The sequence below is a fragment of the Hippopotamus amphibius genome, chromosome 1 (assembly GCF_030028045.1).
Source record: "Hippopotamus amphibius kiboko isolate mHipAmp2 chromosome 1, mHipAmp2.hap2, whole genome shotgun sequence".
In the NCBI taxonomy this organism is placed as follows: Eukaryota; Metazoa; Chordata; class Mammalia; order Artiodactyla; family Hippopotamidae; genus Hippopotamus; species Hippopotamus amphibius.
Window position 1 is genome coordinate 167,369,461 of NC_080186.1, and position 13,921 is coordinate 167,383,381.

The window sequence follows — 13,921 nt, forward strand, 5'->3', positions numbered from 1 at the left end:
GCTGGCCAAAAGTGCCCTTCCCCCACCCTTGTCACACCAGGCAGAATCATTTCCTTGCTATTTCCCCTCTATAGGGAGCATAGAGTGTATCCACCCACCTCTGAATGTCAGTACCAGCACAAGCCTGGGGGCTACTTGATGGTCAGATGCTGAGTGGGCAGAGTTCTTTATGTTCTGAGCCTAAGATGCCCAGGGCTTGTCTGGGATCTTAGCAAGAGAAGGCAGCGTCCTGTTTGTAGAGACTAGGGTATGTGTGTGTGTGTGTGCGCATGTGTGTATGTTGGGGTGCACTCTCAAGGTGGGTTGTCAGCTTTTAGCCACGTTTAGCCAGTAGTGGTTAATTCAGAACTAGGTCAGGCCCTCCTGTCTGAACATCCATGTGCATTGCTTGATGCTCTATTTAAAGACATTAGATATAAAGGCAGAGACAGGACTCCTCTCAATGCACTTGCCATCGGTTAATTAAATTACTTTGAGTGTCTTTCCCCTCCCTTGAACATGCCTCCAGCACCAACTCAATTGAATTTCTACTTTTCACAGTGAGGTTAGCAATTTGGGTAATTGTGGGTGCAGCTGGAGATTAATGGCCTCACGTTACCTCCCAGCAAACACTTGCTGCTCTGGGCAAGTCATCCACCCACAGGCAGGCAGGGCCCTGTGCTTCTCAGAAACCTGCCCCCAGCCCCACGAGGGTGCAGAGCGGTGCCAGCCCCGCAGGGGTCCTTGGCTGATGCATGCGAGCACACACACAGACAACACAACACAACACACTCACACAACACACACAACACACACACACATGCACCGGCCTTTGAGAGGGGACGGAGGCAGCACAGCCTACTCATGAAGGGGCCAGGCTCCGGGGCCAAGGGCCCTGGGTTTAAGTCTCAGCTCTGCTGGTTAGTAGTTGAGTGACCTTGGAAATGACACTTGCCTTCCCTAAGCCTCAGTTTCCTCCTCTGTGGAAAGGGATAAATAATAGGACCTGCCTCATAGGGTTATAGTGAGGATTGAAAGACACGTGAAGTTCTTAGCGTATAATGTTCCATGCTAACTATTACACTCTCACTTTCATCATTACCACTGCTGCCACCAGACAGCACTCTCAACACCTCGCAGCCTGTCCCACCCAGCAGTCAGCACAGTCTGGGGGGGCTCCCTGCCAGGCAGATGTGACCCCGAGGGGCCCCTGCTGCCTGGAGTTGCCTTAACTCAGCCAGCCTCGATTCACCCAGGGGGAGACCAGTCACCTCCAGCAAGTCCAGGGCCACCCTGAGTGAGCCACACACCTTCTCTGAGCCTGCGGGGAAACGGAGGCGAGGCTGTCCTCCCTGCGTGGGCATTGTCAGGCTGCGCGTGTGTGTGGAGCACCTCGCCCGGTGCCCAGTACACAGCAGGGGTTCACAAGCGCAGTCCTGCTCTGGGGACAGAGAGGAGAGCAGCTCGAGGAGGAAATCAGACTGGAGATGGGTAGAGCTGGGTCGTCAGGGTTCACAGGGCGTTTCTTTTTTTTTTTTTTTTTTTTTATTTATTTTATTGGCCGTGTTGGGTCTTTTTTGCTGTGCTCAGGCCTTCTTTTAGTTCTTTTAGCTACTCTTCGTTGTGGTGCGCAAGCTCCTCATTGCTGTGGCTTCTCTTGTTGTGGAGCACCGGCTCTAGGCGCATGGGCTTCAGTAGTTGCAGCACATGGGCTCAATAGTTGTGGCACACAGTCTTAGTTGCTCTGCGGCATGTGGGATCTTCCTGGAGCAGGGATCGAACCCGTGTCCCCTACATTGGCAGGTGGATTCTAAACCACTGTGCCACCTAGGAAGCCGCAGGGCATTTCTGAAGCAAGATTGGTCAGGGGAGAACAGCCCAGGTGGGCTACCCCAGTGGAGCAAAGATCGGGGTTCAGAGGGTTCGTGGAGCCCCCCAGCCTGTGGCATCTCAGTGGCCGTCCCCACCGGCTGCAGTCAGAGATGAAATATGATCACCGGCCTTGTAATGACTGGCTCCCAAACGCTGCCCAAACAGGGGAAGCTGATCAGCTTACAAAACCCAAGGCGGGGAGATTAGAGAGCAGGGAGAGATGTGGGCCTCCTTTCTTTGTCATTTGTATGAGACATCTTGATTGGCAACAAAACATTAATCACTTTTTCACTACTCTCTTAATGAGAAGCTTTCATGGGCAACAAAATATGAATTTGTCTTGTCTTATCTGTTAAGAATTCCTTTAATGAATTCAGTCACAGAGCTATTACAGAGTGCCATGCAAATGACACATGTAATTAAACTTTTCTGACTTGCAAACATCAAGGATACCTCGAGCATCAGAATAATATTTGATCAGAAAGTAAATGTGCCCTTCTAGCCCAGAGCCGAGCGCGAAGGAGCCACTTGGATTCCCCAGGGAGCAGTGTCGCTGTCAGGAGCAGTCAGGAGTCACCAGTGTGTACACGGCCGTCCAGATGGCCTTCGTGGGGAACGAGCTCTGGGCTCACTTAATGAGTGCCTGCAAGGGGCAAGCCCTGTGCTAGAGTGTAGAGCAAAGGCATTCTCCCCGGTAGCTCGGGACCTGGTGTGCTCCCCGCTCTGCAGGACACCTCAGCCCCACCACAGCCCGGGCCATGAGGGGCCCTGCCTCAGCCCCACCTGGGAGAACAAACCCCCGGAGCAGAGGGCAGCACTCCGTACCAGGAGTGCACAGGCCCCCAGAACGGGCCGCCCCCGCAGGGGCGGGGATTCTGCCTCACCTCTCTGGATTATGACACCTCCTTCTGTTTGGTGATGAGAAATCAATAGTTTCTACTCATGCACATTCCCCAGAGCTCACACAGAGTGGCCTGTAATTTGTCTACTTCCCTGCCAGCTGCTGGGGTCTTTACAGAAGCAGTTGTGGGTCTGGCGGCTTCAGACCTGGCCCTGTGGCCCCCATCTCAGCCCTCAAGGCCACTGCTCCAGCTCAGAAGCCGGGAGTGGGTTGTGAGGAGGCACAGCGGCTCCCTGAACGCCATCTGCCCTTAAGCCAGGCTGCTGGCCAAGAGGGCGCCTCTGCGGGTGTGCCAGGGCGAGCCCTCGCCCCGCAGGTCGTGCACTGTGCGCCTGTGGTCAGCCCTCGCGGCCTGTGGCCCTGTTCTGCTCAGACAGCGCTGTGCCACGTGGGGGGAGGGCACCCCGTCAGTCTGGGGCGCTACCACTAGAGCCCATGGGGGAAGCTTATCCTCACTAGGACTCCTCTTAGGAGGCAGGGAGATGCCTCTCACTTCAGGTACCTGAGCAGAAAGGGAACCAGCAAGGTCCCCTTTGGGGGCTCTCTGGGCTCCCGGGTCATACAGTGCTGTGATGAGGAAATTGCGTGGGAGCCTGCACAGGAGCCAGGAACCTCACTTTTTCACCTGGACCACAGAGCCTCCGTCGTCCCTGTCTCCTGGGGGCTCAAAGCCAGGCATTGGACTGGGCTGGGGGCCCATCTCAGAGGCAGATCCATACACTCCTCCCCCTACTCTGGCCTCCACACTAGGTGTGCTGGGGGTAAGAGGGAAGCTGCCTCACTTACTGCAGAAGCAGAGCCCATCCCAGGCCTCAGAGCCCTGCCCAGACCACACAGTAGCTCCTCAGGAAGTGGAGTGACCATCCCCAAACGCAGTCTGCACGCCCTGCACTCATAACTGTCTTCCTCACTGTCCCTTATATCCCCAGGGACAGGGGCTGCCCACGAGGGGAGCAGAAGCAGAGAGAGGACGTCCCCAAAGTCCCAGAAAATAGCTGACCCCTGAATCCTTGCTAGTGTTAATGCTGGTATTTCCGCCATCGGTACTAAGCCGCTGCTGGGGCGGGGGGCAATTTCCATGCTGGTCTATTCACAAGCATCATCTCATTTACTCCTCGTGGCAACCCTGTGAGGCAAGTGGGCTTCTGTCACTCAGAGGGTCCAGGCCCTTGCCAGGGCCTGCAGCCAGCTTATACACCCCCGCCAGAGCTCCTGGGTTCCTTACGCTTAGGGCACAGCACCTAGCACCCAGCATTGCCAAGGCCTCGCTCTGGGGCAGCTGGGCCCGCCTCCTGCTTCAGCAGGAACCGCTGCAGTGTCCGGGCCCCAGTGGACGTGTCCACTCCGGGTGCAGCCTGTGTGTCTGGTGCTCCAGGCCTCATTAGCCACTGGCCTCTGCCACAGCAAAGAGAAGGCAGAAGGCTCTGAGACCAGCACATGGAATTGTTTGGCCAAGATATTCTTAGGGAAAGGAAAAAATTTTCTGTTGTATTCTCCTTTAAAAAAAAAAAAAGTGTATAACAAACCCAGTATATTGCAAATGACTTGAAAGAGCCATTCTTTTTTGTTGGTTTTTTTCTTTCACCAAATCTCCCTATTTGGAGCTTTCAAATGTCGGCAGGCGGAGTATAGTGATAAAAGCAGAAAAACAAAACCCATTAGAAGAAAGTATTTGTGGCAGTGTTTGAAGGATGTGTTAAAAGGTTCACTTTTTCCCCATGCCTAAATGGTGTAAAACCATGAACAAATAATTCTATTGAAGCATATGCTCTCAGCCAGCTCTTCTTTGGAAGTGAGTTATTAAAAAGACCAAGAGAGAATGATTTAGGAGCTCATGACTCATTTAATTTTTATTGTCTTTATATGAACCAGTCATGAATCCATTGTAAAAAGATGAGAGGCGTTTGTTTAGCATGGAGAGTTGTTTGCAACATGCTAGACGGTGGTTGTAGGTTCTGCATTAAAATAATCTCATTAAACGCTTGGGTACATTTTGTTTTAAAATCTTGGAAAACACTATATTCGAAGCACTCAAAGTCTTTGGGCAGTTCTCTCCAGCTCGTGTCAAAACCCTGGTTACAGATGAACATCTGGTTCTTTTGAGCTTTGTGTGAGCTCAAACCACTAGGAGAATTGGCCAGAGCTCTCCAAGAGATGGGGCCCTGGGGCCGTGGTACATGAGTCTGTGGAACTCACAGGGGGTCTCTGCCTTTCCAAGTACCTCCACTGGCCTTGGCTTTCTCATTGGCCTCCTCAGCATCACCCCTCTTCCCCCATAGTGTTACCAACCAGGGTTCTTGGCCTCCTTAATCAATAGAAATTGATCAGAGGCCAGACAAGAAATCCAGGCAAGGCTTTATGGGGGCCCCTGCTGCAGCAGGGGCTCAGTGAGAACGAACAACATGTTCCCTTGCCGGCTCGCTTGCTGCGGGGTGGGGTGGGGGGGACACAAGCTTGTTACTTATATGGGGTAAGGGTAGGGGTGTGTCCAGGGGTCGGGCCAGAGGGGTGGCTTAGGTGGTTTGCCCACCCCTTAGGTGGTGGTGTCTGCAGGGGGCACGTGCAGTACCCTGCTTTTGCTCCTGACCCCTGGTTTTGCTCCAGGCTCTTCAAAAGTGGCAATTGGGTGCAGGGGTTTTTGTCTCTTTGTATCTTTTGTCCATAATTTTGCCCCAACTGCACATGCACGCAGTTATTTTTAGTCCCATACAGGTTCTTAGTATTTTGTTGCTTGAGGAGACGTTTGTCCAGGTGCAAGCACTGCAGCAAAGGGTCCCAGGTCCCAGCCTGTCTCAATAGTACTGACTTCAAGGCTTTACTTGTGCTCAGTGATCTCTTCTGACCCCATCTCAAAGGTACAGGGTCCCTCAGGAAGGTTCTGACCTAGATTCCAAACCCTGAATGCAGAGCCCCACGCCCCACGCAGGGGAGCTCCCATTCAGGCTGTTTTCAGGCTTTATCTACTGAAAACAACACTGCAGTGAACATCCTTACACATACCTCTTTGCACATTTGTGTAAGCAGCCCCGAAGTGGAATAACTATATGCAAGAGTGGACATGTTTTCAGTTTTGATGGATGTTGCCAAATCTCCCTGCAAGAAAGTGGCACCCGTTTACAGTCCCTCCAGTGGTGTACAAGAGTTTAAACACCACAGCAGGAGAAAATTCCTGATTGCAAGCCTTGTTGGTCCCTGAAATGGGCCATGGAAGGAAATCTAATCAAATCCTTCCTGGGTGTTTCAGGAACAGCAAGAATGCTGACCAGCTGTCTTGGCTGGGAGTGTGATCCAGTTTAGAGGAGCTGGTAAAGGCCCTCTTGGCCTGGGGACTGGTGATGCAAGTGTCCCCGGGGCAGGGTTGCAGGGTTCCCAGATGAAGGCAGCAGGTTCGAGATGGTGTGAAACTTCAGTTGACTCTGCAGTGCAGTCTAGTGCCTGAGTTCCTTCCCACACAGGCTGGGCACACCGGGTTGACCGGCTAAGGATCCAAAGCCCCATTCAGAAGCTCAGGCCTGCAACTCCCAGAAGGCCCCCTGAGCCACCACTCATCCACACGATACTCTGGAGTCCTGGCCAGTCACGAGGGGTCTGTTCTCTGGCCTCTGGAGAAGGGCAAGCTGTGCTCAGAGCAATGTCTCTGGTGTGAGCCTTCTGGTGCACTCGGCACTCAAGCTTGTCCCCAAGGCAAATGCTTAGCAGCCACACAACCAGGTCAGAATACCCCCCACTTGAGTTCTGGAACCAATTACAAAGTTAGAGACAGCAGTTCATGCAAGAACGCCCTCACTCTGACATCAATTTCAAGTTTGGGGAGTTTCCAAATCTACCTTCAGGTTTAATAATTTAACTAGAAGGATTCCCAGGACTCACTGAGAGCTGTTATACTCACAGGTATGGTTTATTATCGGGAAGGAATACAGATTAAAATCAGCCAAGAGAGGAAGCCCAAGGGGCAGAGTCCAGGAGGGTCCAAGTACAGAGCTTCCATTGTCTCCTGGCGTGGTCGTGGTTCCTGGCATCGACGTGTAACAACATACCTACCAGGGAAGCTCACCCGGGTCTGTGTCCAGAGGCTTCACTGCCTATGTGTCTGACCCCTAGTCTCCAGCCCCTCAGGAGTCAGAGCTATCACATTGTTAGATGGTCTGGTTTGCTCAGACCAACAAAGGCACATCCCAAGGCCTAGAGTTCACCTCCCAGGAGCTGAGGGCAAAGGCCAGACCTCTCTCTAGGTAACGTTACCTCTTCACTTCCTTTCCCTATGGCTCCCCACGAGCCAGCACTCTAGGCTGACACACCTCCATTCATTCCGCAAACACTAACCGAGCACCAGTTATGCACCAGGCACCATGGGGACAGGACAGGGGTGGACAGAGAGATGAGGTGCCTCCCCTTTGGCACTCACAGTGGGAGAGACTGACCACATAAACCAGGCAGCCAGTGACTGCACATTCCCCGCAGTCCTGGGGAAGCCTGGAGCCCTCCCCATAGTGCCTTCTCCCACGCCTGACTTGGGCAGGAGGACAGACCCACTCCAGGCTGCGCGCAGGCGAGCATGACTGTCCGTGGCGGCCCTCCCCTGGGGGCCGAGTGGCCACTTAGGCATTTTTTCGAGTTGCAGGAACTACTCCTCTTTTAAGAGGATTATGATCAAGAGGACTGCTTCTGCAGGTCCTCGCAGAGTGACAGGTCTGTCCTCTGAGGAGCTGGAAGGAGGTAACCGACACAGGAACCCCAGTGCGAGTACGGGGGATCAGCTGCGTAGAGAGAGCAGTGGTTTGAAACATGTGCATGCATGCAAGCTCATGTTTACTGCGTGTGTTCACAAGGATGTTTGTCTGTGCCCACCAATGATGCATCTGGTCCTTGCTAGGTCTAGATAAAGGATGTGTGTGTGAGTGTGAGTGCAGACATCTCTGAGGACCAGCCGTCACCAAGGTGATGCTCAGTGTTCGGGTCCATTTGTACAGGTGAGATGCTAGGGTTTGTGAAATACTGGGGGCCAGATTCAAACCAGCCTAGGGGAAAAAACAGTCTCCTTTACTCCATCCTTTCCAAAGGGAGCCAAGAGTGCTCCTGAGAAGGGCAGAATTAGAAAAGGTCTGAATAAATGTTTCTAAGCTGGCTTTTAACTTGTAGCATTGACAATACCATTAACCTAACCTCTGAAATCACTCTGGAGTCCTTGTGTTTAACATTTAGTCACTGAATAGCACTGATGGCTCACTTTTATATTATTTAGATCTGACTCACATGTGTCACTATGACAACATCCCCCATCCTGCCTCTGCTTAAATGTTGTTTAATACTTAAGTCTCGTTTAATTACTTTCTTTATTAAGGGCAGATACTTAGAAAATAGCTTTTTAAAAGGCAAAAACCGTATCTTGAAGTAAAATTGTCTCTTTTCCAAAGACAGATGTGCATCCATGCAAAGAATGGTCTAGTCTGGCATCTGTTTATTTCTGGAAGGAAACTTGATTTTGCTAATACATTTCTATGCATCAGAGCAAAAGAAAAAAAAAGCCATCCATAAAAAGACAATTACAGAGATGCAATCAAGCACTGATAGCAGTATTCAGACACATCTCAGAGAACCTTCAGGAGAGGAAGGATTGCAGGTTTAGTTTTATGTAACTTCTTATAAATCAATTTTTAAAGTCATTTCCTTACATCCAATGAGGTAAATTTGATTTCTGTAGCCAGTATTCATGTTCCAGAAAATAATATGCACTTTTTTCTATAATTATGTGATGCCTATTGTTTCAGCCCGGAGACATTATTTTATTTCATGCCGTATTGAGTCAGGTTCTCCCCACAGCCTAAGTCACAGGCTGGTAATGAGTTAGGTGCTCCAAGTAAAGCCATAACGCATCCAGTAAAGCCATAACGCATCCAGCAAAGCCATAACACATCCAGCAAAGCCATAATGCATCCAGCAGCCCCACACCCCTCCGCACCTGAGTGATCACTTAAGGGATACGCCTCTGCTCCCGGGAGCAGTGAGGAAAAACAGACAGAGAGGTTAAGCGACTCTGTTTGGGGCTCACAGAAGCCAGCAGCCCGGTCTGGGACTACACACACAGACTCTGCCTGCTGCCCTGAGTTGAGCCCTCCCAGCGTGCCCAGGCCTGGGGATGCAGCATGGAGAAGGGGGCAGAATAGAGAAGCGGGGACGACTCAACACCAGCTCTCTGCCTCCCCACCAGCCACTTGGTTTGCACCCCATGTGATTGGCAACCTTTAGGGGCACAAGAAGGCAGGAGGTGGACACCTCCATTGTCAAACCCAAAGAACCAGAACCAGGACACAGCTCCAGCAGAGAGCCTAGCTCAGTGCCTTGTACAGTCCACTCAACGAATATCTACTGAGGGCTCACTCTCTGTGAGCCCCATGGTAGGCTGGGGACACAGCAGTGAACACCGGGCACAAGGGTCCCTGCTCTCCCCCGTGGAGCTCACGTGCTAGTCAGGGAGACAGGCGGCAAACAGTATGCCAAATGGAAGTAAGTGCCAGGTGCCCCATGGGGGTTACAGATAGGGCCGGCACATAACACCTGAGCAGACTTGAAGGAGACAGAGCAAGCCAGACTGACAGCCTTGGGGTAGCAGAACAGGGAGGAGAAACTTCCTGGGCGGGCAGGATGCCCGGCATCTTAGAGCAACTGCAAGAGGCCACAGAGCTGGAGAGGAACAGCAAGAGAGAGTGGAGAGGGGACGGCAGGTCATCCCTGCAGGCCCTCTGGGGCTGGCACTCTGAGCGAGGGGGGCACGGTCTGGCTGCGGTGTGGAGGGCAGATGCAGAGGGGCAGCTGTGGAGGTCCCTGCATCTGGCCCATGGTCGTAGCAGCGGAGGTGGCGGGAGAAGGTCAGATGCTGAATATATGGCACAGAAGAGCTCTACTTTCTCACCCCATGGGGACTGGGCTTTTGTTTTGCTTTATGGTTTTCAGGGTTTTTTCTCAGGCTTAAACAAAGCAACGTATGTCAAGATTCCCAGCACACAGTTAGCTCATGCAGACTGTGAGCCGCTATTATTACCGGGCACCACTCTGTAGTTGATCTGTGGGAACCTCAGCCTGGGGGCTCTTCGCAGTCTGTCGTCCCTGTGACCGCACAACCCCATTGAGGTGGCAATGAGAGCAGGGGGGGTGCCAGAAGCCAAGATTGGCTACAAGGGCCCTCCCGTGAGGAAGGGCTGTGTGTATGAAGGCTCAGGAAGGCAGCACAGAGGGAGATGCCAGGGCAACCCCAGCATCAAACCCCCTACAAACAGCTCTGATGTTGCCCTTTGGGATGGAGTCTGCCCGGGAACCGACCAAGTGAGGTATTGGGTTCCCAAGGTGGGGGCCTTACCCAGCTCCCCAACCCTCTTTCGAGATGCCATTCCACCATTGAGACTCCAAGCAAAATGTATTTTCCTGCAGACTTAGGTTTTGACACGGGAAACAGCTTAGATTAGAAATATGTCAGCCCCAGAATTGACTAACCATTAACTTTTCATAAGCAACTCTGGTATGAACCCTTTATGGCTCTGTTATGACACAGGACAAATAAGCTATCTGGTGTTTTATTTTTATCATTGAAGCTTCCACCGAGTGATAGGAATGGGGCTTTTTAAAGTAAAGCAATGTTTCAGAGAAGACTCTAAGGGTTCCTGCAGCCTTCTCCAATATTTTACTCCAGTGGGAGCACTTCTGAGTATTTTTTCCTTGATACTGAAAGCAGGCTACATACATCCACTCTCCACCTTCCAGCCTGTGCCTTAACCCAAACCTCTCTTGGGCCTGCACCCCTCACTGGGTTAATTAGCCTGAAAGCATCTTGAAAGGACCCACGATGGTTGTGGCCGGGCCCTTAGACAACCCCTGTGCCATGCTGACTTGCGGCCTTCTGTCCCTCCTGCCACCAGATTGCTTCTGTGGAAAAAGGAAGTTCATAAAGGACAGAGGGGATGGTGGGAGGAATGGTTTGGTGTTGTCTCCAGGGGTTCGAGACAAGCTTTGCATCTTCTGTTACTAATAAGGAAAGTAGCAGCCCCCGTGTGTGTCCCAGTTCCCACACTGACAAATGGACTCACGGGCCTTCTCTTTCCAGGTCTCCCCAACACCCCAGGAGGCAGACAGGGCATGTGAATTGTCCACAACTTACATGTGGGGAAACCAGCGCCCAGAGGGACAAGGGGACATTGGTCAGTGCCAGAGTTCAAGCTAAACCTGGAGTCTCCTGAGTGCCAGCACTGGGCTTGCCCCATCACCCCTCAAGCCAGTACCGCCCAGCCCTGTTTCTCACCAGGGAGCCAGGACCTCTGTCCCATTAGCTCTGAGCACCACACCTCAGAGATGTGTGGTAGCTAAAGCCAAACCTGATGAAGGGCCTCCCTGAAACACCGGGTAATTCCATTCCCCAGCATGTCTGCAGGTGGTGCCTGAACGGGGCACCAACCATTGTGCGTGGTTCTGCAGGAGACGAGGCAGCTGGCTGGAAAGGCCTTTGGAGAGTGCTCTATGCCCAGTGCTCACCAGGGGACCGAACAGCCCAAAGCTCCTTTCCACCCATCCTTCCCTTACATGCTGGCCCAGTAGGATCCCACACTGTGAGGCAGCAGAGGTCACAGGGACAAGGCTTAGCCATTTCTCATGGAAACCCTGCCATCGGCCCTCCTGCTCTGTTTTGTGTCCCTGCCCTTGTTTTTTATTTACCCTCCTTTTCCTCAGAGTTCTATTTCCCTTCTCTTGGGTTATCCAGCTCTCTGCAAGCTGCCTGAAATTATTTGGGGATGGAGGTGAGATCTAAACCAATGGTAGGCAAACTATCGTCTGTGGGCCAAATCCAGTCTACCACATTTTTTTAAATAAAGTTTCATTGGAACGTAGTGATACCCATTAATTTAGGTATTGGTATGGCTGTTTTCATGCTGCAAGGCAGGGTTGAGTAGGTGACAGAAACCCTGTGGCCCACAAAGCCAAAAATATTTGGTATCTGGCCCTTTAAGAAAAAGTTTGCTGACCCCAGAGGAGACTGTCCCGTCCTCCAAAGCTTCTCAACAGGTGTGGACAAGAGCCCAGGAAACCAGCCAAGCAGCATCAAGATTAACAGGAGGGGCAGGTGAGCCCAGTTATAGAAATGGAGAGGCAGGGTGCTGGGGAAGGTGTTCAGCCAGGCCTCACAGAGATGAACGAGGTCTTAAAAGGATGTACCAGGCCTGGGCAAGAAACACCAGAAGAGACGTGGAGGTCCTGCTGCCCAGCCTTGCAGGCAGCTCTGGCTGAGCAAGGAGGCCAGGTAGCAAGGAAGTCTCTCACAGCTGCAGGGTTTCTGTTTTCCTGCACAACCAGAGACCTGGCCATCCTTCCCAGCCTACTCAACAGAGGAGCTAATCACGTTGTCTTCCTTGCCCTCGCAGGACTTCGGAGAGGATGACTCCCTCTACATCACCAAGGTGACCACCATCCACATGGGCAATTACACCTGCCACGCCTCCGGCTACGAGCAGCCGTTCCAGACCCACGTCCTGCAGGTGAATGGTTAGTAAAAGGCTCCATGCATGTTGTCCCCGCAAAGTGTTCCTCAGATGCTGCTCAGAACAACCCTCCTCCCCTCCTGCGTTCTGTCTTCTTAAAGAGATACCTGACCCCAAAGTGTTCCATCTCTCTCAAAAATAAAGGGGAGCTGGGAGGCAAGGGGCAGGGCTAGCGTCTGCCAACGCATTTGGGGTCTGGCTTTCCCCAAAGCCTCCGCAGATGAAGTGAGTCCAGGTGGGAGAGGGTGAGTCCTTTAGGCGGGTCCCACCCAGCAGCTCTAGCAGGCCCCCGTCGAGTGTGCAGTGGTGCCCTGTAAGCGATGCTAAGAAACCAAATCTGGATCGGCATGCCCCCTTGAGCTCGAGGTAAAGCCAACCTACCGACACGGGGCTGTGCGGAAGGAAAGTGCAGTGTTTACTGCAGGCGCCAAGCGAGGAGTCCAGACAGCTAGTGCTTCAAAGACAGGGGCTCCCTGATGGCTTTCAGGGAAAGGTTTTTAAAGACAGGTTGAGGGAGGGGGGACTGTAGGGTGAGTGATGCGCTTTTGGACATTCTTCTGATTGGTTGGTGGTGAGGTAATCAGGAGTCAGCATCGTCAACCTTCTGGTTCCAACTGGTCTGGGGTCTACGTGCTTGCGGGCAGCATAGAGTTAACGTCTTCCACCTGGTGGGGGTTTCAGTCTCTGCAAAACAGTTTCAAGGGCATGGGTCAGAATATTATCTGTAGCCCTTGAGGAGGAACTAAATGTCCTTGACTTTGTTCAATGGCTAAACTATTATTATTTTGTCTTGCTTGACTGTTTTCCTTTCTTTCTGCATTTTCTCACTTCTCTGATTAAATTTATTCTTTGGAACTCAGGGCAAGCCTAGCAATCTAAAGGTTTTCTATAGATGAGAGGCAGGTGGAAGACACTGGGGGGCAGAGCTCTGTCCCAGGAAGACCCCACAGGGTCCTGCTCAGTAACAGTGACGCAGTGGTGACAAGGTGCTGTGGTCTTGATTCAGGGAGAAGCAGCCGCTGTCTAGAACACACCACTCCTCCGCCAAGTGCTGTGGACCCGGATCACTCGTCCAGCTGGGAGGCCTTACTTCCTCCCACGGGGGCTGGTTCCCATCTCCCTCCTGGAGAGGCTCAACAAGCCTCAGCCTGGGCCCAGCCAAGCAGATGCTCAGCAGGCTTGGCAGATTTTCTTTGCTTCTCACAGGCCCCTGTGTTGCCAGGACTCCTAGAATGGTTAATGCCTCCTGATGACCATGTCAACAATCACCACAGCCAGTGTTTCCTGAGCGCTTTCTCTGGCCAGTCTCTGGGATTCTCCCAGTCAGTATGTTTTAACCCACTTCATGGCTGAGTCTCTAGGTAAGGTCACTTGCCTGGGGTCACACCACTGGTAGGTGTCATTCTAGACCCAGGGCTTGTGCTCTGCCCCCTGTCACACTGCTGGCCACTCCAGCCATCACAGCAAACAAGCCATCACAGTGTCACGGCGGATCAGCACCCCAGGGAAATTAGACGTGTCCAGCCGTGCCCAGCTGGGCATCACTGCCATCACCAAGCAGGCCTGGGCAGGGAATAATGTGAAAGCTCCAAGTCAGCCCCAGATCCTTTGTGCCAGCTGGTGTGCGAGCTTCTGCTCTAAGATACAG

The 13,921-nt window shown here is 52.4% G+C and overlaps 1 protein-coding gene across 1 annotated transcript in view; it reads left to right on the forward strand.

The window, feature by feature from the left end:
* Positions 1-13,921, forward strand: part of FSTL4 (follistatin like 4) — a 394,347-nt gene that overhangs the window by 340,595 nt on the left and 39,831 nt on the right. The window contains exon 7 of the mRNA XM_057735151.1: positions 12,157-12,277. Coding sequence (XP_057591134.1) covers positions 12,157-12,277 — 121 coding nt within the window. The remainder of the gene's footprint in view (positions 1-12,156; positions 12,278-13,921) is intronic.